This window comes from Anser anser (assembly GCF_964211835.1).
Source record: "Anser anser genome assembly, chromosome: 19".
Lineage (NCBI taxonomy): Eukaryota > Metazoa > Chordata > Aves > Anseriformes > Anatidae > Anser > Anser anser.
The window spans coordinates 11,210,490-11,236,805 of NC_139740.1; the positions used below are offsets into that span (position 1 = coordinate 11,210,490).

Consider the following 26,316-nt stretch of genomic DNA (forward strand, 5'->3'; position numbering starts at 1 on the left):
ACAGCTGTGGGATAAAACTTTATTAAAAAATTCAAATTTCACTTGACACAAATGTCTTAGTTTTGAGGTAAGAGAATGTACTAGCTTCAGAAAACAACTTTCAGGCTTTCATAGGCAGTTAACACTCTTAAAGCCTTGCAAGGCTCCAATAGCTAGAGGTGAAAAACTGTAAAGGATGTGCCAAGTCTTCTATCTAGCTGAACACTGCTGTGAAAGAACTTAACCCTTTTTTTAATCCAAGCCTATATTGGTTCTTTGGATACCTTGTTATTTTCTTACTCAGGTCTTGCCCTGAGATTCTTCACCCCTCCCAGGTTTGAGATGTGCCGCTCTTAAGAGGTGGTTGTACAGTACCTAATTTGTGATCTGGGCAGCTAGTCTTATGTTCAGTTAAAAATACAAAATTGGCAAGCTGGCCCTGTTCAAGATGCAGCTTAAAAACTTAAGTGAGAAGAACCGTTTAGTCTATTGTCATCCTCAGCTCTCAAGGGGAACAGTAGGGGCCTCCTGGGGAGCCCTTCACAGTCATCTTAAGCTGCTTTCTGTGTATATTCTGAACAAACTGACAAGGCATTACCATCTCTGGAAGTACCTGAATTCGAGACTTAAATTTCACGATCTATTATGCTGGTAAATATCCTGCAGAATCAAGTCTGACTAGACCCTCTGAAAGCAGGTGAAAAGGTACCTGAGCTGCTTATTCCTCAGAAATGTAGATATTCACTATTTTAATTTCCATATAGTAAAAGTACTGAGTTACAACTAGTACCTGACACCTGAAGTCTTACTAGTAAAATTACCAGCACTACTAATTGGAGCAAGATTCAAGTTGGCTGCTGGCTGGAATGACAGCCTGATCCCCTAGACACAACTGATATGGTTTGATCATCTACTCGACTTTCACAGCTATAGCAAAAGAACCATATTTAAGATGTGGCAGCTGGGATACAGCACAATTTTGACAATACTCATCACAATAATTCAAAGGAACACTGGATGTATAGGATATGCTAAAAGTGAAACAGCTGCAGCATTCTCAGTTTAACTGTAACTGTTTCCTTGCTAGCACAGAAGAACAATAAACCTGCGGGTGTCCAGTCATCCTTGCTTCATGTTTTATAGTAAATTCTAATTAATTCTATATGTTCTTTCAATCCCTCTGAAACTTCTCATTTTTTTCTTGTAAATGGTAATAAGATCAGCTGTCATTCTTTTCTGAAATTCATGTACCCCTACTACCAATGTTTGGGGCAAAATGCAGGCAGGACAACTACTATTTTTGTACTGACACCTCGAATATGGGGGGTATTAATACAATGTAATTGAACTTCTTATGCTAGCATAAAGGGACAGTACAGGATGTTGAAACTGATAAAAAAGGGCAGGATGATTGTCTAGGTTTTACTAAAAAAACAACTTGCCCCTCTAACATGTTAAAATGTATATTTTTTTAATTGAACTTGATGTAAGGAAAGCCTTTTTTTAAGGTCCTCAGTGAGCTTTACTTCAAAGTACTCTTTAAATGCAGTAGTACTGCACTTTCATCTTTTGACCAGGAGTAGTCTATCTGACAAGCTTATTATGAATCTTATTTGCCTATTAAGGGGAATACTGGTAACTTTATGTGAATTTTACATTAATGCACAGTCATTTTTTATCCCATCCTACTACAGTGAGGAGAGAGCTAATGTAGCACCACCCTCTGCTCCACTTTAACTGGCACAGATTAAATCTGTGCCAGCGGTGTCCGCCTTAAGCCCTTCTTCATTACTTCCTGACCTACACCTCCAGCTGCAGTCCCAGCTTGCTCGGACAACACGCCACCACGTGTGGCCTCAGCTGGTTCTAGTGCCTGTAGCAGCACGTGGGGAGGCTTTGCATTCCCGTGCAATAGTGCAAGCAGACAGCTGGGATTTCTAGGAGTCCCATGCAGAAGAACAGCATCTCACTGTTACTGTTGCTGGGACAGCAGAAAGTTGCCTCTGCATCTTAAGGGGGCTCTGTGAGGAATCATGGCTGCCATCTGCATGTCATACTTGAGCACTACACCACCCAGACTTGCTCTGACATCAGCTACAAAGTAAAATATAACTAGAAAAGACATTCAGACCAGAGAAGGATAACTGTCCGACTGTAGGCATTTGTCTAATGTGAAACAAGTGTCAGTATTAAGTTGAGGATGTAAGCACCACCCTGCAACTACTCTAGAAAATGTATTCCAAGTAACAATACAGAAAACAGTTCAAGAAATACATGGAAGTAAGGCACTTACATTAAACCGAGTCACTTAACAGTCTAGGTACATATCTGAACAAACACCATGGCTCAGACATCCTTGTTTTGGGGCAAATGAACAGTACCGTGCATAGAAGAAACTGTGGTTGCATGCAGAACCCACTACCCATTCATGTTATTAAGGCAGCATTGTGTACAAGAAAGCATAGCAATGCATCACTGCTCTAAATACTTTGCTCTTTTTATGAGTGGTATAAATAAAGCTTTGGTCCATTACCTCCAACCCCCTAAAGTTTATAGGCTTATTTCACGGAACAGCAGCATTAAGCGAAGTTAATTTCATACAATAAGCGTACCCTGAGACTAGAGTACAACAAAATACTGACAAAAATCAAGTCTGGAGGAGAAAAAAAAAAGGGTAAAGTCTTATGGACTTGCTTAAATTAATGTCTACATCAATGCCTATTTAGCTTTTTCCAGAGTAAAAAATCCAATGTTTCACAACTACTTTTTTGAAATGAATCCAGTAAGAAGTACAATATAGTGGAGTTCAAGTAGTAAAAAGATTGTTGATATCAAACAGCTGGAAATCCAGGTTTTAACATTACACAGTATAGCAAGAACAAGAATCCCTTCACTCACACAAGCTGCTAAAACACCAGAACTTTCCAGCCTGGGTATGAAAATGAACATCCGAAATACAAAGAGACACAGCATTGATCCAGTACCCAGTCAAAGACCACTTCCCTGTTGTTAGAGCTAATGGTTACTCTAAGCTTGAAGTTTCCTCCCTCATTGCTGGAAGGTCCTAACTGCACAACTTCCATGTCAAATGTCACAGTTGATCCAGAAGTAACAGCAGGCAGTTGGTTTGTCATCTCTTTCCCATTTACAAATACTGCCCCTGAAACAGTCAAGGTATCAAACATTATTTCTCATCTTCTGTATGTACCAACATGCAATACTGTCTGTGGTTTGCAGGCAAGTAGAAATGAAAGGCAATCCTGTCACATTGCTTTTTGTCACATCAAACAGGTTGCAGTAACTGCATGCAGGAGATCATGATCTCACCGAAGATGATAACTGCATGAGCAGAGTACACACAATGTGGGTGAAGTTGCTTGTGTATTATCCAGGGATAAAAAGGACTAGGGACTGCGGTATTTGGGGAAAAAAAATCACATTCTTCAGTTATGTGACTGACTCACCGTTTGTGCTAATACACACAGCCTTGTCCCGCTGCAAAGAATCGTAGCCATTCTGCTGCTCCACACACACTCCTAGGCTGTCTCGTCTGTCTGGCTGTCCCACAGTTTCAATTCTACCAAGCAAAAAGTCAGGTCAAACCCTGGATCTTTACACAAAAGCATACAATGAAATCCCCAGTAACAATGAAATCCTGTCATATAAAACTTCTGCACTGTGCTCCAGGGCTTTCACCAAATTCATTGGGCTCTTGCCGCTGAGCAAGGGTGCTTCTGTATTTGGGTCTTTTCTCATGTACACTGCCTTTTCTGAAAGATGCTAAACCATAGTTTTGGGAGAGACTGAGTGACTCAGGAAACTCAGCTGGTCTTTTCTAGGAAGTAAAGCAATGGTTATTTTCTTTACAGTTTAAGAGAGAGAGAAGCACTGATCCTTAGTTGTTGTCAAACAACAGAAAACCCCAAGCAAAAGCTTTTAAGAACTGAAAATTAAACTGGGCAGTAGACTGGCACACAATGAGTTAACTCTGTCAAGACAAACAGGGAAGATAAAATTGGAACCATGTTTTACTGCTGCACTCTGTTAGCTTTTTCAGTCTCCTGGGAATATCACTAAGATAGCAAGAGCCTTGTGCTGTAAAGCAAAACAAAATTAAAAAGTTGAAATATCCAAGAAATTTTAATTTGAAAATGATCCACAATGCTTTCCCAAAACAACTTTAAATGAGAATTTGAATTAATTTTGGTACCCTAATCTAGATTTTAAACTCTGAGTTACTGGTGAAGTTTTATAAACAGCTATCTGAAAGGCAAAGCCTTTGTGCACAAGGTAATGTTAATTCATTCCATCCCTAGTTAAGGGAGCTTTTCTTAAGATTTCTGTCAGTACAAACACTTACTTCCAACCCACAAATGACAACAAAAAAGCATAGAGACCCATTAAAAAGTAAGAATTCTGTCCTATCAATCTGCACCCACACTTACTCATTTTTGTACACCCTTTTCTGCAGAGTACTGTGAAAGTAACCTGGATCAGCAGCAGCAGGAAGAAAAAAAAATATCACAAGCAGCAGGACAGCAAGTACTGTGAGGTAGGAGCAATGGTGCCCCCAGACTGGGATCGTTTACACAGGAGCCAGTCTAGGACCAACTGAACTATTTAGGTTCAGCTCTCTCAGTGAATCCAGGCTGAGGCCATGTTTCGCATCATGCACTTCTGTATTCATCACATCCAGGCTTTCCAGCATCACTACACCGCCATCCTTAACCCCTAGAGAGCTAGCACCAAGCAGGAAAGACCCAGACCTTCCTTACACCATAAAGAGGAAGCACAACACGACTGCTCAAGACAAGGGCCAACCAACAGTTCTCCAGTGGCCTTCCCTCCCTCTCATGGGAAAGGAGGCCAGGATATGGCATAGATCACCATTCCCTCCTTACCTGGTTTTGTTTTTTCAGTGATAGATAAATAGCCAGCTCAAGAACAGTACAGAGCATCACTACACAATCTCCTAAGCTTTGCTTTACTGGACCGATTTTTCCTACCATATTAACAAAGTTTTCCAGCCTTTATAACCTCTAAGGACTTAAAATTTGGTTATGTGCTAGGAACAATGCTCAGTGGAACACCATTCAAATCCCTTCTCGCTGCTTCCAGTGCTGCAGAGCAAATGACTTTGTCCCAGTCACTGCATATGCGCACTGAAACAGTTCAACCACCACCAGTTTCCATTTGTCTCAGAGCACAGAGAAGTAAATCTATGGGTGATCACACACGCTTCCTTTTAATAGCTGTAAGTAGAGTTGTGGTGGGCTCCTGACAGTCAGTCCGATCTTCACACTGCCTCTGCTGGATGTCCTCAAACCAGCACCCTGCCCAGACTGGCTGTGGCTCCCTACTGCAAGCGGAAACGTCAGAGACAGCTGCAGAGCTGGTCCCTGGGGAGAAACGTCACCTTCCCAAGGGCAGCTCCCTGAAGGCTGCAGAGAAACAGGATGAGTCTTGACTTAAAGCAATGCTCTTTTCCTCCAACTTGTCCAAATGCCTTACCTCAGAGGATAACTAAAGCAGTCTATCTTTTAAAAACAGATACAAAGCATTGCATTTATTACAGCTTCACTTTTCACTGATGAGATATTCCTGTGTCCTGAATGCACTGGAAGAATACAAAGCTGCTTCACAAACATCTGTAACGTGAACCTCGCTTACTTGGTTTGCTCTAAAACCCACTTATCCCCTTGTGAATATACTTTTGTTTCAACAGATGGAGAAACCAAGCACCAAATATTACATCTCACAGCTCAGCAAAATCTTACACACACTGAAACAGGAAGCTACTCTCAAACCTTGGAAAAGGAACACAACCATTTGTGACGCTGTCTTCAATCTTAACATTCATGTCATTACAGTTCTCAAGGACACGTGCTTGTTACTGCTCTGCCATCCTGAAATAATCTCATCTTGGAGAGAAGTCCACATTACTAAACTGTAAAGATTTTCATGTGTTACCAATAGAAAAAGATAAAAGGATGTTGGTCTGAAACAGAACCAAGGGAAACCTCAAAGTTCTGCCTTTAATTTCACAGGCACTTCTGAGCCAAAAGATGTTATATCTAGCAACAGATTTCAAATGAAAGCTTTGGGTCTTTTTATCCTATCCCAGACAGGGCAACTGAATACATCCTCATGCTACAACCATCTCAAGTCAAGATAATTTATCAGGAAGGGAGAAATGACACACCATGTTACAAAAAGTATCATGCACAGTGCCCTTAAATTGTCTTTGGGGGTTGCCTACTGTACAGCAAGTAGTTTTATTTAACCAAAAGAAAGATGGAATAAAGCTTCAGAGTCTCTGAGGTCTGTAACTACAGCTGACAAACCCATAAGTTCCTCACACCCAGTTAAACAGTGTCATCTCGGGAAAATGACTACAGGCAGCAGAGCTGCCAAAGTTTTTAATTACATTCTGTATCAAATGAAAAGCTTGAATTTCACAAGATATCTTTTCCAATCAAGACCTTCTAATGCCAGGAGTCTGCTGAGCAACAATTTTCTCAGAGGTTAAAGACACTGGTGCCAGACTGTCAACCTTATCTGTCCTGAAAAAACATGTGTTTTCCCATCCAAAGTCATCAAAATGTGGATAGTCTGGGAAGAAAAGAACCCACTGGCCCAAAGCTAAAAAGACTTGATGGAAAGTCTCCACTGACTTCTGGCCAGCCAGTAAGAGATGCTACAAAACAACAGAAAGCTCAGTGTTCCACAGATTTGCTCACCATGGGCCATATTTCACCTTCCCTCAGGAGTTCACTCTAGTCTGTTCTAGATAGGTGCAGGTCCTACAAAAACATCAGGTGTTCTTCTAGAGCTGGGAAGCAGAAGTAATGAGAAAGAAGTTCAGACTTCACACAGACATGCTACCTTAATTAGGTCTGAGCTAATACAGAATTCAAACATGTATCATGACTTGGGTTTACATACAATTAAGATATAACAGACAAGAGAAGGAATTTTGGTTCACAGTGGATGCACCAGACAAAAGCTATCCAGAAAGTACTTGCCTGAATGTTAACGTTTGCCCACAGAAATAAGTAGGAGCTTTGGAGTAGAGCACACCGCATGACTGAGAATCATTTCGAAGTGCTATGTTTCTTCGACTGCTCAAGCTATAACCCTCCAAACCAGTTGTCCATTCTTCAAAGAAAAAAAAAATAGAAGCATGAACTTCAATTAGACTAGTTACGGTCTGTGCAAAATAAAGTCAGTGGCAACGTCCACTCAGTTTACCTCATATGAAGCTTAAGCTATGTAAAGAACAGGGGCTGGTTTTGCCTTCTTCTGATGGAGAGATTTCTCTTTCAAATCCTTTACAATCACATAATATATTCCCCAGCTCACAGGGTTCGCCAGAAGTTTACTCTATGCTGCAATCCCTGTGAAGTCCTCTCGCAGGCAAAAGAAAACTTTTGTGACCCACTGCATTTACAAAATTGAAAGTGAAGATGAAACTGAAGTTTTCTCTCTCAATACAAGATAACTTGTCATGTGACTGCAGGTCATCAAAATTTTTTTAGGTAGGGTTGAGAGACAAGGGGGAAAAATCTTGACTTCTGGCCTGCAAGCACTGTCTCAGAGATGGTTTCCAAGGCTAAGCACTAAGCTGCCTGCTGGAACAGCTCACTGCCTCTCGTGCTACCAAGCTGAAATCCAAGTTCAGCGAAGAACTTCTAGGATGAAAGAACAGATAGTTCATCATACATCACACCTATACCATAGGTAAGGAAACCCCACCACTGCACAAAAAGCAGATCCATTCAGCTATGGACCTTCAGGAGCACTGCACTGATGACAGGGAATTAAGATGAAGACGAACAGCAAGGAAACAGTACCATGGGGCACTAGCGTGGTGCGGCCGATCTGAGGAACACTCCACGGACTCCACTCTTGCCGTCCATCTCCTCGGGCACAGACTCTGAACTGGTAATCGACATTAGGATCAATATGCAGCACTATGAACTCTGTCTCTGAGCCAACATACACATCTTCAAAGTGACTGGCAGTGCTCTTACGATATTGCAGTCTGTAATCTTGTGGTACGAAGTCATCGTCCACCTAGAGAAACATGTATTACATTAATATGTAATTAACGTGTGACCCTGCTCTTTTTTGCCTTCCACCTCTGAAGCGGCACACATTAGGGTCGTATTGCAGGCTGTCAGCAGAGGCAATTCAGGGTCACAAGGTATTAAAGAGCAGAAAGCATGCCTTATAGAAAATAAAATCAGTCTCCAAAACAACTAATAAAAAAAGAATTTGATCACAGCTTAGAAGTAGCTACAGAAGAAACACTTAACGCAGAGCTTATCAGTCTAGCAGAGACATAACAAGATCCTTAAGCAAAAGCTGAAGACAAATTTGGAGACAAAATTCAGTGCCAACTTTTAACAGCAAGAAGAGTTCACAGTTATCCTTCATAAACTGTTCCAGGGAACAACTTCCAATTCTTTGATATCTCTAAGTCAAAAGAGTGGTTTTTTTTCCCCCACAAAAGCTCCACTATCACTCAAACATGACCAAATTCAGGAACTCCTTATAACACAGAAAAATCAGACTACATGTTACAATAGCGCCTATGCTTTCACACTCTGAATCTACATACTTTACAAGGTAAGGTGACGAATGGCTGCCTGCTGCTAGAAAAACAAAAGTTTGTTTCATGCTGCCAAGGAGCGTAGAGCTGTCCAACAATGACTAAACCACATCAGAACATAGCAATGGTTTACTCAAAAATAGTTCCTGTATCAAAGAGAGACTACTTGAGTAGCTAATGCCAATATTAAAGTATTTTCTCTTTCTATCCACTCTATTTCCCTAAGAACAGAAATGTGTTTAGGTGTAGAAGCCTAACAGAACAGGTTCAGCCACCTCTGGATGATAATCCTGGGTCTGCTAAAGTGTCTTCAAACCAAACCAAAGCATCACCCCAGCAATGAGGTTCAGTCTCCACAATAGCACTTAGCTGTTGCTGCCATACAAAAGCAGCGCACGATTCCACAGCACAAATGGCTTCGTGTGAATCACATCTGTCAAACACACAGGAATCTTTGGTCTTGTTTGTACAACAGCAGCACAGGTGGATTACTCTCTGCTATTTGTTTAGTGGGAAGAGTAGGTGGAGGAGGCACTGCCTGCTTGTCCAGCGTCTGGCACTTGTTTAAGCGTGGGGAGGACGGGCGGCAGTGGTTCCAGCTGTTCCTCCCGACTTTTCCACAGACAGGGAAGGAGACTGCACGGCAGAGGTGCACTCGTGCATTGGCCCCTTCTGCCTGCACATGGAGGCAGGGCACGCAGCAAGAGTCTGAGGCAGAAGTGTCACCATCAGGCAGACACAAGCCTCAGCACCAACCACAACACCACCAGATTACCTTGCCTTTAAATGAGGCCATTACCATAAAAATCTCTTCTGAAGTTTCTAACAACACACTGGAGTGCACTATTCCTTGAAGGCAGCAGAGAATCCAGAATGAAAGGAGCTTTTTCAATTTCTTTCAAGAAAGCCAAAGTCTGAATGATTTTCAGCCAGGATATGTTACCTACCTTACACCATCGGACTAAAATACCTCCAGGCTTCTCAACAAATTCCTCTAACTGTACAGGTGGGCGAGATGCTACAGTTCCATGTCTGAATATTTCATTTTTCAGTATGGTAAGAAGGCAGTCATCCAGCTGGGCAGATAAACAAGGCACATCAACCAAGGAGGGCACTTCTGGTAAGCTGAGAAAGGAAAGTTTGCTGTAATGAAAGGGGCCAGCCTCTACAAATTCATGTTTTGCCCATACACTTGAATCTGTACAAACTTTGCAAAGAGCGAACAGCTGCAGAAATTGGCACGTGCATTTCAAACTTAAAAGGCTCAGAAAACACCCAGCGTTTCAGCCCTAACCAAACTGTCTGTTTCTCAGTAAATACTCTGTAACACAGGCTGTTCCACAGGGAGGAGTTTCACCATTGACAAATAAACAGCCGGTATTTCTACAGAACATATGCAGGTTGAAAACTACTCCATTCTACGACTGCCAAACCCCAAAAAAGCCTATGAAACAACCAGGAGAGTAACAGCTCAGATAAATCTCTTAAAGGAATGGAAGACAGGACTTCTGTTTCAAAGGAGAAAAGATCCCCACAGAGGAGCAGCACATGTGCCACTGCCTCTGACCACCTCAGTGTGACGGTATCTTACCTATCTAGCTGAATATGTAAAGCTTTTTTTGTAAAGTTGCAAAGTTTTTCATTCTGTTGTCCCACATCTCCACGGACTGCACTCTCTCCTGGAATCAAATGGTAGAAATATTACTAATGAGAAAATGTCCAAGTAAGGCATTCTTTGCTTCAAAGAATAACCAGTTCTGACACGAACAGCCAATTAAACATGAAGCATTCTCAGCACTTTTGCTCGACTCTTAGCTAGAAAATAAAATTATAGTTAACAACATAAAGCCTATCTAGCAACTTCTGAAGCTCTCAGACTTCCCGTAGACATATCCATAGCATGTAATAATTTGCCTCAGGTCTCAAGCAGTAGCAGAACTGGGGTTGGATGCCAGAAATCCTTTTCTCCATCTGCTTTAAAGTAAGAAAAAAGCAAAGCACCTTCACTGAGCAGAAAATCAAAAAGCAGAAGCTTAAAAGCAAAAAATGATTTCAACCATTGCTCTGTTTGCTACAATATAAATAGTCAGTATTGTCATAATCAATGAAATAATCCATGAATTAAAGCCTGGAGATAAACAGAAATCTTTTCATAAGCTTTCCATATAAAGTCGTGTCCCGCACTTCAGCTTACAGGGATGTATGCTCCATCTATCTGATGACTTTATGGTAATTTACAACATAAGCAAGCTCAGTTCTTTTCCAAATGGAGAATTACAAACATTACAAATCTCTAATGAAAAGCATACGTCATAATTGGCAACAATAAATTTAATAAGCATGGAGGCTTAACTCCTCTCTGACTCATGCAATCCCGGCTCACTTTAACGACACGACTGAGCAGTGCCTGTGTGCGTGTGCTGAGAGAACAGCGACCCGTGGGATGGGAAATGCGCAGCTAGTCAGATCCTCAGGAGATCTGACAGAAACTTGTAGAGAACACAGGCGATCTTTGTCACCACCCTGTGATTCAGTAGCTTGAGATGTAAAATAAAAACAAGGTGATTACCAACTGTCCCAGGGTTGTGGTGCTAGAAATAAACCAATAAATTAATCCTTAAATATTGTCGCTATTCCTGTGAGCAGGAGGCACAGTGGTACCAAACCAGCACGTTTTTAAGCACTAAGCTCACAGCTGAGTGCAAGCTGGTACATTTCCTACCCAAGGGAGGCTGCTCAATACCCTTTAGTTCACAGAACTGAGATCATGTTGAAAGAAAGTTAAAGTTGAGACATGAGAACAATGCAAGGAAACTGCCAACATAGTCATGGCTCAGACATGCTCCCAGTAGGTTCTCCAGCGTGGGGAAAACAGTCAAGAGTGACATTCCTTTCTGTCTAGGTATTTAGCATCAGTAGGGTACAAACTTAGAAGAGAATATATTAGTTCAGGTTGGAAGGGGCTTTCAAAGAACATCTCGTCTAACTGCTGACAGGCACTGAGAGTGCTACTCCATGTACCTATTTTTGTCAAATCTTTTGGAGAAGCCTTTTCCACACAGCGGCCAGTCCATTCCTCACGTTCCCCCCTACTGGGAATGTGATCACACTTAAAGGGAAAAAACAGTGCTTATTTCAGTTGCTATTCCATTAAGCTGCAAGTAACTTTCTGCGAGTCCAAAATGTTAGGACAAATGTTTGCTCTCTCGGTCTGCACAGTATGTCACTTTTCAAGACAGATACATTCAAATTTTAAATGATTTTATCCTGTAATGAGAACTATTGGTCCACAACAGATGAAGTTCATCCTTACAGAGGACAGACATTAAGGCTTATTCACACCAGAAATTCTACTGGACTCAGTTGCTAACTTAGTAAGACCAGAGACATTTTGTTATCACGGTACCCGAGATGTATTTTATTTCAAAGTAGCCTGATAAACTCATTCTAGAGTGGTGGAGTGCAGGACACCCCTGCAGCAAGGCATATTTCCAAAAGCAGATACTCCCAGTCCTTAAGAGAGGGCTACACTGACACACGTACATCCTAGGATTGGAGTGAAATATTAAAGCACAAGGTAAAATTGATCAGCTCCTCAGTCTACCCAACTTTTCATCTCTTCTTAATGCTTCATTTGAGAGGAGTCCAAAATGAGCCAAATATGCCGCTCCTAACAGGAGCACTTGAGAAAAGACTTTGAAAAGAGACACGCTGGAAGGCAGAACTAAGGCTGAGTATGGGGTCCTGCCTTACCTTCCTGGAGCAGATCATCAGCAGTGCTGACTCCGTGCTCTATTAGCTTCTGGCATTCATCCAGCGGTTTGATGCTCTCTTGTTCTATAGCATCCACTTCCTGCAGCAGTGACATCAGTCGCTCATCCAACAGCTTCTTTAGGGTCCCTTTTAAATCATTAAAATGTTGCTCAAGTACATCTCTGGTCAGCGTTGCACTTTCTCTGATCTAAATTCAGGTGACAGGAAAGAAGGATTCAGGATAAAGGCAACGACCAAGCACGTCTTTTATTGTTCTGAACCACCTCATCTGCACCTGCAGGTGAAGAGCTGCATGTGAAGTCAGCTTTAAAAAAAGACCACAGGCAGCTAACAAACAAGCTAGTGTAGTCGTTTAGAGTACACCTACAGCAGGGAAGGAGGCAAAGAAACTAGCTTGGACCAGGGGAAGGGCAGATTAGCTCAGCAAATCAAGATCACTTCTGAGGCTTGAGCTGAATACAAATTGGGTTACTTGTACTTCAACTGAAGAATTTTTCTTGTCAGAAAAGTCAGAATGCTTTGTAGGTCCTCCTGCCCTGCCACCCCTCACAACTGTTTGGATCCTATTCAAACACCACTCTGCCATCATACACAGGCAATCCTCAGTGGAAAGACAAGACAGCAGACTTTCAGAAGTCTATATAAAAACCCCTTTTCCAGACTACATCCCTTCACTAGATTTTTAAGATCCTACTAAAGCTGCTTTTTTTCAGTCTTTTCCAAACAGCCACTTTTGAATTTGTCTGTGCTCAGGGTTACGGCATGGGGTGAACAGCAAATCTCATCGGATTCTGGAGGAGCCAGGCCACAGAAGGTTCTACCAGTGTTCATAAAATACTGGCACTCACTGAATCTGACCTCTAAGGAAGAAAATGCATTTGAAAACCCTTGAACTAACGCTGCAAAAGTCAGAGGCACAAAAGTTGTTCATAGAAGATGTTTAAGTTACACACATGAGGAAACGCTGCAACATGCATGCTGCCTTACACGTAATTTCTAGATCTTTAGAACTACAGACAACCAACACAGGAAGTTCTCTGGTTAGGTAAAACAAATTTCCTCTTCAAGTAATATTCATGAACCTCTACAGCTGCCGCACAGCTCGGTTTCCCTTCTCTTGCTATTTCAATGCTTCAGAAAAAAGGAAGTGTTCGGCTTTGTGCAGGGGTGGGGTGGAGGAAGGCCGAGCAGCCACTTCTCTAAGCCCGCTACCTCCATTACGTGCGGATTCAAATCGAACAAGGCTCGGGGCTGAGCAGGGGAGGAAATACAAGGTCCTGAACATGCAGCGAAACAAAGCTCTGGGAAATCGCGTCCTATCGGTCCGAAAGGAGAGGACACAGTGTAGGTGACCCGAAGTGCTTTTCCTATCACCTGGGCCCACCGGTCCCCAAGCAACGAAACTTCTGCTACCTGAGCCCCAGCCTCAGGCACTCAGCGCTTCGGGACTGGGGGAACCCTTGCGTGGGCGTCGCGTGGCTGGTTCTCTGTGGGCATGGTGAGAGAGAGCAGAAACAGACGCAGACGGGAGGCCGCAGCCACTGCAGCAAGGCAAACAGGTTTGGTGTCGGTACGTGTGGGGTTAGCAGGCGACACCCTGAGACTGCAGCGCCTGGGCTACGGACAGGCACGGACAGCCCGGGCACACGCAGACAGCCCGGGCACACGCAGCCCGTCTCGCTGAGGAGCTCCCAGCACAGCGGCTCTGAGAGCAGCTAACAGGGCACGGCGCCTGCCCCCGCCCCGGGCACCGGGCACCCACCCGGCGGATTTCCAGCGGCTTTCCGCGTGCTGGGCCCGGCTCCAGAGCAGCGCCCGGTCACGGCGGGAGCGCCCCGTTCCCCCGTCCCGTTCCCCCGTCCCGTCCCGTTACCCCTCGGCTCCCTCAGCGGGGCGCTGCCGGCAGGGCCCCGCGGTGCCCGAGGGGGCTCCGCAGGAGCCGGGCCCCCGGGCGCTGCCGCCGTCCCGCCGGGCACCTCGGGAGCAACGAGGGTCCTGCCCGCTCCCTCCCACGGCCGGCCCCGGTACCGGCGGGCACGGCCCAGCCCGGCACGGCTCGGCTCGGCTCGGCACCGCTCGGCCCGGCCCAGCCCGGCCCCTCCGCCCCCGAGCGCCCCGCACCTGCTGCCGCGCCTGCTGCAGCCCCCCCAGGCGGTGCCGCAGCTCCCGGCGGTAGCTCCGCGCCGCCTCGATGCTCTCCCGAGCCTCCTGCAAGAGGAGCCGCGCCTCGGCCTCGGCCTCCATCGGCGGCCGCGGCGGGCACGGGCGGGGCGGGGCGGGGGCGGGGCCTCCCAGGAGGGGCGGGGCCTGGTGGGAGGGGCGGGGCCTCCCCGGAGGGCGCCGCGCCCTGAGGGGCGGGGCGGGGCGCGGCGCGGAGCCGAGGGCCGCCGGGGACGGGAGGGGGCGTGGCCGCGGCGCCGACCGTTGGAGCGGGCTCTGGGAGGGGAGAGGGGGCGCGGCCTCCCTCCCGCCACGTGACCGCGCCGGGCCCACGTGAGGGCGGCGAGCGGGCGGCGGTTGGCGGCCGGGCGGGGTCACGTGGGGCGGGGCGGCACCGCCCCCTTCCGCGCGGGTCGCTCCGAAGCGCGGCCCGCCCGCCCGCGCGCTTTTCTGCCCGCCCGGCCGCGGCGGCCGCCATCGGCCCGGCCCCGCCGCCCCATGGCAACGGCGCGCGCCTGAGGCCCGGCCCCGAGGGGGCTCCGCGCCCCGCCATGGTGGGCAGGCTGGCCCTGGCCGCCGCCTCGCTCCCCGACAAGGACGGCGACGTGCAGGTGGGCTGGGGGCGGGCGGCCCCGCGCGGCTGGGCCCGGCCGGGGGAGGCGGGGAGCTGCGGCCGGGGGCTGCTGGGGGCTGACAGCCCCGCCCCGCTCCGCTCCGCTCCCTCCGCGCCTCTGTGAGGGGTCCCGGTTGGGGCTGCCGCTGTCACCCGGGAGGGGGCTCCGGTACGGGGGTGTCCGGCCCTGAGCGCTGCGGGGCTCCCCGCTGTGTGCCCTGCCAGCCCCGCCCGACGCAGGGACCTGGGCAACTCCGGAGCTGCAGCCTCACAGACTGTTACCTCTAGCCTTGTGAGGTCTCTGTAAAGCACTTTGGAAGACCCTCTGGTCACTTGCAGTTCCGGGGGCCCTCAATGTAAGGTACCTTCCAGGATGAGGTCTGTTACCTGGGAGCTGGTGGCGTCACCGTCCCTGGGGTGGTGAAGGAAAGGCTGGACATGGTGCCTGGGGACATGGCTCCGTGGTGACATTGTGGTAGGGGATGGTTGGAGCAGCTGCTCGTGAAGGTCTCGTCCAACCTTAATGACTCTATGGTCTCTTTGATGTAGCAACTTCTGTATTTCAAACTGGAATGGCTTTTGAAAACAGATACAGTTGATGTGCACACAGCCGTAGGGGGGCTGACGTGAGTTCTTTGTCCTCCAAAAAAGTTCTAGTATCACAAATGCATGCTGCAGTTTCTGTACTGCTTTATGTAATCTTAACAGCATCTTAGCTTTTAAAAACTAAGATTAATGTTAAACTTTTTTTTGTAGCCATGCAAGAAACGGCGAGAGGAAGATGCTTCTGTCAAAACAATCACAAGATATTTCTCACCGTTAGCAAAAACAGGGGATAAAGTGTTGTCACCGCCAAAACCTAACAATATACTGGATTATTTTAAAAAGACATGTGTAACTGAGAAAGCTATGGTACCAGCTGTAGCTGGAGAAAATAAAGCACAGTTTGATGGTGATGATAAAGACTGCAAATCACATCATAAACCACCTTCAAAGCTGAAGAGGAAGAGAGTTAATTTAAATAACAAACTGAGAGAGATGAAAGAACCTGAGAATGAAGGCGCAATAGAATTTAATTGCGATGACAGCAGAGAAACAACAGAGCTAAAACAAGATAGTAATGATTTCACTGCTACCTGTACTTTAGTTGACCAAAACTGTGTAGGAGAATCAGCTGAAGATAATACACAAGGTGAGAACTTCTCAGATGCAGACATCTATGGAAAAAGCATGAAGAAAGTTGGTTCTGAAATAAATGCAGTAAAAAACAGGATAAGAAAATCAAGGAAAAGGAAGCACAAAGTATATGTGGATTTGTCTGAAAGCTTTTCATTTGAAAACCAGCTGAATGAAGAGTGTAAAAAGGAAACTAAAGATAACAAAATGATACCTCCTGAAATAGGGGAGTGTGATGCTATTACTATTAGTGACTCGAGCTTTGATGCAGATACAGATAAGGCATTGCAGGTAAATAGTAGTACAATAACTGTGTCATTTGAGGATTTCTTGAGGAGTCAAAGAGAACATAATGTAGATCACGCTGAAGAAGGCACAAAGCCAATACTGGATAATTCTGTTACAGCAACTGAAATGGACAAAAGTGGTAGTACTAGTGACCCTGAAAAGTGCGAGGAATCTCAACAGGTACCACTTAGAACAGTAACTGTCCTTGCACAAGTTCATTCCATTCCCCCCAAATTAGCTTCTTTACATAGGGAGCAAAAAGGTTCTATTAAAATAGCTTCCATTTTTTTGAAGCAGAAAGGATGTATAGGAGAAAAAGAAAGTAGCCCACCCCTTTTGGAGAGTGAACAAACTGAACACATTACTCAGAAAAGAAAATCTAATGTAGTCATTGAGGAAGAGGAATTGGAGTTGGCTGTACTAGAGACTACAGGATCAGATCCTTTGAAGACAAAATCTGCTCTGGAAGAGAGGCATCAGTTTATGAAAGCATTCAGACAACCAACATCAGATGTAATAAAAAGTGGAGTTAAAAAGGCACCTGGAAAACCAAAACAAGTAACTGGAAAATCTTCAAAAGACAAAAAAGGATCCGAAGGTGACATTGGTTCAAATAAGGGATTAGAAAGCGGAGTACCAGAAGACTGTGTGGATAAACATACGCATTCTCGTCCTGGAAACCATAGAACTAAAACCAAAAGACCTAAAAACTTTCAGAAAAATGGAAACAGAAGAAGGAAGGCTTTGGAAGCTAAGGAAAAATGTGTCTTAAATACTAGTGATTACAATGAAGAAAAGGATTCAGGAGCTAATCTTCAAACAAAAGAAAATAACTTGAATGTAAAAAATTCATCAAGTCCAAAAGTTAACAAGTTGAGGAGGAGTCTAAGACAGAAGAAAGTTGACACATACAAAACTGTTACACCTAAAAAAACCAGAATTAGAAATACCTTTTCTGAAGATGAAAGTGTCTGTCCTTTACAGACTTCCACACCAAAAACTAGCAAGCAATCCTTGAAAAAGAACATGTATAAGGCTGAGGTGATTACAGTGCCCTCTGATGCAAACAGTCCAATAAGGTGAACATTTTAGAATATATTCTGGCTTTTTGTGCTTCATTTTGTTTTCACAAGTATTGTAAGAGAGAGACAATTATAAAATCACTGGAATGTAGCTCCATGAATGCTGACTGTGTTGGCTAATAACACAGAAGAACCAAAGTTGACTATAAACATGCTTGTAGTGAAGACTTGGGGGGCGGGAGGGCACTAGCTATTGGGGGTTTGCTTATGTTTGCAGCACTGCATTTCTAAAGTCTTTTGAAACTGAGGTTTTAGAGTAACATTCTTTTCATTAAAAAGTCATAACTGCACGTATGCTTTTCCCTAATTAGAATGAGGTTTACGCGGATCAATGCGACTCTGAAATCGAATAAAGGTGAAGCAATGAAAAATGAAGAGTTAAACTCCAAAAATATAAAGGTAATGTATGTACGTTAACAGTTTGTGTTTCAGTAGTTTGTCATTTACTACGTGCATATAATTGTTAACATTCAGTATTGTATAACAGTCTAGTGTAATGAAGTATGACAGTTCTTAGAAGCCCAGTAGAAAGAGAATATCACTGTGATTTACTGCTTTTCATAACTGAACAGAGAAATTTGAGAAAACAGTATGCTCATGTTCTGCAGGTTTTCAAGATGGGACTTACTGTTTTGGGCGCAGCAGAACAGCTTATGCTTAAAAAAAATCACTGCCTGTATTTCACTTGTTCTGTAGACAAATTGGAGGGTCCCCTTGTAGGGCTCCCTTTTGAAAAGTATTTATATCCTCTTAGTTTATTCTTCCTTTCCATTCTTTCACTTTCGTACTGTTACAAATTTTGATTAGAAATCACGTGCTTTTGACTGTGAAAGATATTATGTGAAATACCTTAATAAAGGTATTGCTATTAATTGCTAGATATTCTGATTATTTTGTACTTTCTTAATAGATAAGCTCTACTTCTAAAAATATATCCAAAGCAAAACAGCTGGTTGAGAAAGCAAAAGCTATACGGCATAATAGATCAAAGGTCAACGAAGACTTAACGACTCCTGTGAGGCGCTCATCTCGACAGCAAGCTCTTGCCGAAAAGAAACAATTACAAGAAAATGAAGTAAGCCTCTATACTTGGTAGTGGGGGAAAATATTCTCAAGTTCTTATGACTCATGTAAGCAGCAAAAATGTTTCTTGCAGATGTTTCTTTTAAAGTATCAAATAAGGTAGATAGTGATAAAATGGTCCAGTGGATGTCAAATAAGTAATGTAACTGCCAGACTTGGACTGGAAAGCTCATCCTAATGCAGTTCTATAAAACGCACCAGATAGGCACGCTTAAGAAGTGACTACCTCTGTTACCTAACGGACAGCAAGGTGTCTGTTTCAGGGGTGTATGTTGCAGACATCTAAACTTAGATTAGAGTAATTCTGGCCTTTGTTTATATATTGGGCATCTTATTCTATACACTGCTTATGTGTAAGTAACACTAATTACTGTATAATCTACAAATGGTATTTAGTAATTTCTAAGCTCTCTGAGTTTCTTCACTTTCCTCAGTACCAATCAGTAAATTGTATCCTTAATGAAGAAAAACTGTTTCCTTTATTGATTTGTCTGCTTTCCATCTAGAAATCAGCAATAACTATACATTCAAGCCTGAGTAATGCCACTACTACAATGCAGAATGTGAAGCAAAAGAATCTTCGGAGCTTAAATGATGTCTTAGGGAAAAAGTCTAGAAATATGAAGGCTAAGAACTCAAATGGTAATTGGGTTTTACTAAATGTGTTTTATGACATTTATTGACTGTTTTTCACTTTATTTTATAAATCTGTCTTTGTAGTACTTTCAACTTCTGTTTTGATTTATATAATCTTCCAATATACACTTTTAATTTTATGACATAAGTAACCTCTGCACTATTCACTCACAGGCACTGCTTTGTCTTTTTTTTTTTCCTTCCCTTCCAGGGAAAATTATAGTTATTTGAAAACCTAGTGTGATATAACTGCCAATAGCATACCGTGCTTTGTCTTCTACAATTCTAAGGATTTTTTTTAATATAGTGATAAAATAACTAGAAACATAACTATAACGAATTGTGTTAAAATACTAATATTTTCCTTTACTCATCTTTTTCCATAAGAAAAAGGAGTTTTTATGTTATTAAACTGAATATATAGATAGTAAACATGGAAGCAAAGTTACAATCGAGACATGATGAGAGAAATAGACTTGTACGTCAGTGCTAACCTAATAATGATTTTTTGCTGTCCTTTTTTCTAAAGGAAAACTGGGATATCCATCTTCATTCCTAGGCAAAAATACTCAAAAATCTGCAGATGAACCGATCGTGATTTTTGATGAAAGCAGGTCAGTTTTCAAAATTGCAGTTGTTTAAGAACCAAAATATATTTCAAGGTGACCCTAACACTTTCTCATTCTACAAATTTAAATGCTTATTGATATGTGATGTAATAAGTGCAATTTTATTGAGAGTTGGTTCCTGAACCACTGTTGAACCATTTTAGATGGCTGAAAATCTAGTTGATGACTGACGTAAAACATCCTAAATAGCATTCAAAAATAAAAATATCAAGAGATTAAATTTAGCGTTGGAGATTTTTAATAACAAAATTCAAAACTTAACTTACTGCATTTAAATCAATTTTAGCAGTTCTTCCAGGCTGCATAAACTCATGTATAGAAGTGAATGTGATTGAGCCTGAGATATCAGGTAGTCCTAATGATTTTCTTTCATTTCTGTTTTCATTAAAGCCAAGATGCATCGGAAAATTCTCAAGATGATGATCAGTTCAGATCAAAACGTGAATTCTTGATGAGTGGTTTGCCAGAATTACTGAAGAGACAGATCGCAAAGAAAGCGGCAGCAACAGAAGCATATTCTCTTGCAAGTTCATGTTTTAAGACTGTTGTCCATGTACAGCAGAAGGATGACTGTAAGCTTTTGTTCAGTTACTGATAAATGTATTTGACTTTAAGTAAATCTTTGGGCAACCTATTCAGAAAAGAAAAAAGAGCTTACTGTTATGACTGGAATAGTTAACAGTTCCTTCTTTTGCGTTGCAATAAGAAAAAACTTACACGCTTCCAAGTCAGATGCTTAATACACAATTTTCAAGTTAAACTGATGCAAAAGTAATGTATACATTTATGGGTAGAGATACAATATTCGTAATGTTCAATCAAACAAGTTAGTCTTTTAAGTTCTAATTTTGAGATTTTGAGAATAAAAAGAATGTTGGACTGAATGGGCCAGAAGGCATTTCCTTCTGACAAAGACAATGCTTCTCAAAAGATCAGCCCTCTTTTTTTTTTTTTTTTTGCTGCTAAGTGAGGGAGTGTGCTACAGTGTTCTTCTGAAAGGGCGTGACAGAAAACCAGAAGGCAGAATAAACATTTAACAGTTCGTATTTGCAAACAAACCAACTAACAAACAAGATCCTTAAGTGTGCATCGGTCCTACAGAGACCTGGTGAAGGCAAAGGTTGTTATTCAGAGTAAGCAGAGGCTGGGACCAGTGTACTGGAGAAATGTATGCAAAAAATGTGCAAATTTGTTCTGCTTGCAGGAGGTAGAATGAGCAAAGATAAGAAGTGGATGCAGTGTAAATTAAATAAGCTTAGCTTTGATATGAGCAAATGCTCTTCCACCTATAGCTTTCTTTATTACTGTGGGATGGTTTTGTCTGTGGTGTATCTCTGTTTTGTTACCATGTTTCTTTTTATGCTTTTTTGTTGTTTTCATTTGTTTTTCTTTTGCAGGTCATCCAATGTGGAAATTGAAATCACCGTTGTGTCCTCTATTAACTAAGTTAAGGAAACTGAGTACTGAGGTCACTAATGTCACAAAAATCACCATTTCACTTGGTGAATTTTCCACTGTGAGATCAGAACTGACTGGAAGCTGTTCTGCACCTGTGGTGAGTATTTAAAAATGAAGGGTCTTATTACAAGAAAAATGAAAAGAAAATTGAAATTTGTTGTTACTTGGTAGGACATATTTTGGGAAAAGAACAACTAACACAAGTACAGTTTGAATCTGTATCAGTCCTGGAGGTTTATTTTCTTTTGTGGATGTGTGCACATGCACTTTACCCTTAATGTGTTGTAATGCTAGGCGATTCTCAAGGCTTTCTGTTAATCTCAGGCCTTTACAAGGCAGCAACTGATCTTATCTTAAATTATGGAAAATTGTAACTGTTATTCTGCGTAATATTTTCAAGTGGCTTTTTATTTGGTATTGCAGTTTTCTGGTCACCGATCAGTTCTTCCCGATGCAGTCAGGAAAGGTTTACTAGATGAGATCGTGTCTTCTAACTCTCAATTTCCTGTGAGAAAATACCTTTATGCATTTCTGAGAAGACAAACGGAGCGATTGCTTTTTGAAAACAGTACACAAGGTTAGTAATCTACATAGGAAAAATAAAATATATAAACATGCATAAGAAGGCAAGCTGAAATTTCCAGAAATATCACAATAAATGAATGTTCTTGGAAGAAAACTGGTCCCCACATTTTAGGTTATTTTTGACCAATTTCTTCAAATATGGCTTAAACAAATGTACAGCTGTAACGGACAGAACTTGATATTTTAAAGATATTTTTTTTTCTGGGTGCTGTTGTTTGGCTGTGTTTTTTTCCTTCATAGAAAGCAGAGATGGTGCTTCAAATTCTGAGGTAAATCAGAAACACTCTGACAACTGGAAGGAAACTAAGAGGAAAAGGAAAGAAACAGAAGACCACAAATCAAAAAGGAGAAAACAAGTTGAGGGTACAGAGAGTGAATTAAAATCCAGAGTTTCCAGGAACCTTACTGCTCCTGTATCTGGAGGAAAACAAGCAGATGCAGCACAAGCAACACATTTTGGGAAAAACAAGAACCAGAAACCAGATATTATGATAGAAGACAATGAATATTTATCAGAGCCAAATGCACTTTCAGGTAAATCTGTATTTCCTGTCTGGTTTTCACTCTCTTTGCATTCAGGGAATATGTCAGCTTTCCATTGTGATGAAAAAATCCTGTCTTGTCTCAATATTCTACTAGACTTGAGCAATGGTAATGCTCAAGATATCAAGAAAATGGATAATGCTTAAATTATCACTTGTTTTTTTTTCTGTAGGTGTTGAAAAGGAAGACATGCTCTGGACTGAAAAGTATCAGCCTCAAGACTCCAGTGAACTTGTAGGGAACAGGAAAGAAATTGAAAGGCTACACAGGTCAGAACAATTCTTAAAATAACTCAAAATATTATGCTACTTAATTATGTTAAAGAAATTGTTAATTATTTCACACTGTGCTTGAGTAAGACTTACAACGTGTATGTTTGCGTCCTTTGACTTCAAAAAAAGTTGCAGAAGCAGTTGGTATGAATACTCTTTTGGTCATAGTTTCTTTTATAGAAATAAGTTTATCTTTTATAGTAAAAAATAAATACACATGAAATGTTACCTGAGGCTATGGGATAGAATACAATAATTAATGCTCTTACACGTTTAGTAAAAATCAATAGTTTTGGTTGGGTTATTTTATGCTTGCACATTAGAGATAGGAACTTGTCAGTACTTGTCTGTGCTTTCTACAGGCATACTACATACTATAAGTATGCCCAAGACTGATCTCGTTGCACTATATCTACTGGTGATGGTAATTTAAGTGCTTAAATCCTTGTAATCTATTGTGTTTTCAGTTAAATTTTCTATGTCCATTTAAGTTCTTGTTGTGACTCTTGCGCAAGATGTAATGATTCATCTTGCAAACCCACTAAGAATGTTTTCCACAGTTTAAATGGTTCGCTAAGTGACTTGGTTTTTATACTAATCAACTAATAGAACAGAGAATGAAGAAGGGATTGGTCTTTACAAAATAATTAAGTCTTGAATATTTTTTTTTAATTGGAAGAGACTCCTTAAGTTTCAAAGGGGGAGATCAACCACATATTTTCATTGAGTTTTGTTCTGTTCCATCTGAATTTGGTTTACTTTATTCAGCAGTAATTTTTGTTGTTTTTGTTCTGTTCCTTCCCTTTATAGCTGGTTAAAAGAATGGAAAAAAAGAGCTGATTGGGAAGAAAAAAGAAATCAAAAAGGAGAAAAAGAGGACAAAGAACACCAAGGTGCTGATAGAGTTTGAAATAATATATGTAGCTTCTCATTAAAGTTGGCATTACAATGACGTGAATTGATAATGATTTGAACAATCTTTTCTGTTTCAAATAATTTTACAGATTCTTTGGACAGCCTTGATTTTAAAGGTAATGAATCTGATATTGAAGAAGAGATTAACCTCTGCAATACAGTTCTGATAACTGGCCCACCAGGAGTGGGGAAAACTGCTGCAGTGTATGCTTGTGCTCAGGAGCTTGGTTTTAAGGTTTGTGGAACTTTTTTGACAGTGCTGTTTTTCTTATTTGTAATTAATGGTATAAAAGCATTCGCAATACAAGGTGTCTCTTTCATTTATTTATTCATTTTAAATGCCATTGCAGATATTTGAAGTCAACGCCTCTTGCCAGCGCAGTGGTAGACAGGTACTGTCTCAACTAAGAGAAGCTACTCAGTCTCATCAAGTGGACAAAAAAGGCATTAATGCCCATAAGCCTTGCTTTTTTAACAGTTGTAGCAGTGCAAAGTCACCAAGTAAGTTTCATAGTTATATCTGTCTTTTTTAGGAACTGAGTTACAAAAAAAAAAACAATTGTTAAACATCAGTTCTTTAAAAAAGATAACAAATGTCAGTTCATCTGGTCTCTGTAACAATAAGAAGTGCTCTATTGGTTAACACAACTACACCCCAAATTAAATAATGACTTTTTCAAAATGACTGACTTTTTTAATTCTCTTCTCAGGTTATTTCTGTAGTGATTAAATTAAATGCTATGACACTTACTAGAAAGTTGAACAGAAAGCATTCCCTGGACATGAGAAAAGTAAAATATACATAAATCAGTACAGTAAAACTCTCATATGCTATAAGCAAAGCTGCAGTTTGCTCTACATTTGCTTGAGAACCGTCAGTTTGAGATTACATTTCAAGCTTAAGATTAATATAAAATGTATCTTGCAGAAAAAACGTATTCTCCGAAGAAAGTTATTTCACCAAGAAAACCTCCACTTTCACCAAAAGGAGCAGGATTAAAACGAAACTTGCCCCCTAAAACACTTGCAAACTATTTCAAAATGCCTTCCAAATATAAAGGAAATGATGGAACAATAATATCTCAAGAGAAAAACAAAGGTAGGCGTCACCATTTAGTAGTTATCTTTAGAGATGGAAAAGCTATACTGTATTATTGTATATGTGGAGAAAATAATAGAACTTATTACATTTACTACACCAGCTGCTGGCAGGAATGATGTAGTGCGTCTCTGATACACTTAGAATAATGACTACTTCCTATGTAGCTGTGTTATAGGAGAGTTAACTAACATACAGGCCATTTGAAGTTCAGTAGGCTCTCTAAAGGTTGTTTGGTTTCTTTGTGCTTTTGGGTTGTTTCTTTCTGGTATGTTTTATTTGTTTATTTGGCTTTAGCTGAAGGGGGATGGTTGTTTTGGGTTTGAGTACATAAGCAACAGACTATAATTTAGAACTTCTGTCTTGCAAAACATACCTTTAAACTACCTTAGTGACTGTTTCAGATGGGCATCGAAAGGTCATTGTGCTAGGTTGTGGGTGGGTTTGTCAAAACTACTGCCACAGAGGTCCAGAAAACATCTTAAGACTCTGAATTTTAGTACGTTGAAAGACATGGTAAAATGTTTGAGTCCACAAATGTTGGAAGGTGGAAGGTATGTTTCCAAACTTTTCATGGGATCAGATGGTCTTAAATGCAGGTTTTCAGAAAGGAAATACTATTTTTGGACAACTAGTTATTTTGCAGAAACAGTATGGAGGAGCACGTGAGCAAAGTGCTGGATAGATCCAAGGCAATGGAGTCTAGTCCTTCCATTTTCAGGCAATCATACTACATTGTCTTGAAGGACTTAAAGAGCATCTACACCATGCTCCCAAGGCATCATAGGTCATGAGCAGATTTAGTGCAGAATTAAATTTATAGTAGTAGTCTTTGGTGCAGGGCTGACTGAATTCCCAGCAAATTTGTTGCAGTTTGTATTTTAAGCATCAGACATCTGAAAAGGATGTCAATGTAGGTCTTCTGAAGTAGTTTATGCATAGGATGTTTTGTAAACCACTGCTTGGAGTGCATATTAAATGGTTTAAGTCCTTCATTTTCTGCTCAGTTCTTCATCGATCTGCAGGAAATGTTCAGAGTTCATCTGAAGAAAAAGATGCTCAAATTAAGTCAATAAACAAAGAAGTAGAAGGAGGAGAACAAAACAGAAAAAGTGCGACATCTCTCATACTTTTTGAAGAGGTAAAATTCAGGTGAAATTTACTGATGTGAGCAATACATCCTTTTTTCTATTGTTGTTTAAATAATTTAACTTTATTTCCTTCCTCCTTGGGACTTCTAGGTGGATTCAAGTGTGAGGATTATAATCTTTTTTTAAAATGAATTTAGTTCCCGAGTAGTTTTACTAACCAGACCTGAATAAATTTGTTGAAAGATAATGGAACTATCTATAATCTGTCTATCAACAGTTGTTCCCTGTTAGAACAGTTTGCAGGATTCTGCTGATTCAA

General features: G+C 41.6%; 2 protein-coding genes and 1 long non-coding RNA gene across 6 annotated transcripts in view; 1 reads left to right on the forward strand and 2 right to left on the reverse strand.

Moving 5' to 3' along the window:
* CRLF3 (cytokine receptor like factor 3) lies at nucleotides 1–14,654 on the reverse strand. Its single transcript, XM_083805430.1, has 8 exons — nucleotides 14,489–14,654; nucleotides 12,347–12,554; nucleotides 10,185–10,272; nucleotides 9,541–9,718; nucleotides 7,833–8,055; nucleotides 7,005–7,137; nucleotides 3,444–3,556; nucleotides 1–3,139 (listed from the first exon to the last, which is right to left on the reverse strand). Exons 1-8 carry the CDS (start codon nucleotides 14,609–14,611, stop codon nucleotides 2,886–2,888), a joined length of 1,320 nt encoding a protein of 439 aa, XP_083661556.1. The 5' UTR covers nucleotides 14,612–14,654; the 3' UTR covers nucleotides 1–2,885.
* ATAD5 (ATPase family AAA domain containing 5) overlaps nucleotides 12,623–26,316 on the forward strand; it is a 20,307-nt gene continuing 6,613 nt past the window's right edge. The window contains exons 1-16 of one of the 4 annotated variants that reach the window (XM_083805320.1): nucleotides 12,623–13,711; nucleotides 15,897–17,683; nucleotides 17,998–18,085; nucleotides 18,597–18,761; nucleotides 19,276–19,411; nucleotides 19,935–20,019; nucleotides 20,425–20,606; nucleotides 21,432–21,589; nucleotides 21,916–22,069; nucleotides 22,318–22,611; nucleotides 22,793–22,889; nucleotides 23,703–23,785; nucleotides 23,897–24,042; nucleotides 24,158–24,308; nucleotides 24,736–24,906; nucleotides 25,914–26,047. In XM_083805320.1, coding sequence (XP_083661446.1) covers nucleotides 16,050–17,683; nucleotides 17,998–18,085; nucleotides 18,597–18,761; nucleotides 19,276–19,411; nucleotides 19,935–20,019; nucleotides 20,425–20,606; nucleotides 21,432–21,589; nucleotides 21,916–22,069; nucleotides 22,318–22,611; nucleotides 22,793–22,889; nucleotides 23,703–23,785; nucleotides 23,897–24,042; nucleotides 24,158–24,308; nucleotides 24,736–24,906; nucleotides 25,914–26,047 — 3,678 coding nt within the window. In that variant the 5' untranslated portion in view covers nucleotides 12,623–13,711; nucleotides 15,897–16,049. Of the gene's footprint in view, nucleotides 13,712–14,908; nucleotides 15,139–15,896; nucleotides 17,684–17,997; nucleotides 18,086–18,596; nucleotides 18,762–19,275; nucleotides 19,412–19,934; nucleotides 20,020–20,424; nucleotides 20,607–21,431; nucleotides 21,590–21,915; nucleotides 22,070–22,317; nucleotides 22,612–22,792; nucleotides 22,890–23,702; nucleotides 23,786–23,896; nucleotides 24,043–24,157; nucleotides 24,309–24,735; nucleotides 24,907–25,913; nucleotides 26,048–26,316 lie in introns of those variants that run through there. The other 3 variants (XM_083805318.1, XM_083805319.1, XM_083805317.1) reach the window with 3 other exon arrangements.
* Nucleotides 24,422–26,316, reverse strand: part of LOC310884120 — a 26,938-nt gene continuing 25,043 nt past the window's right edge. Inside the window, exon 5 of the long non-coding RNA XR_014574048.1 lies at nucleotides 24,422–25,949. This is a non-coding gene — a long non-coding RNA (uncharacterized lncRNA). The remainder of the gene's footprint in view (nucleotides 25,950–26,316) is intronic.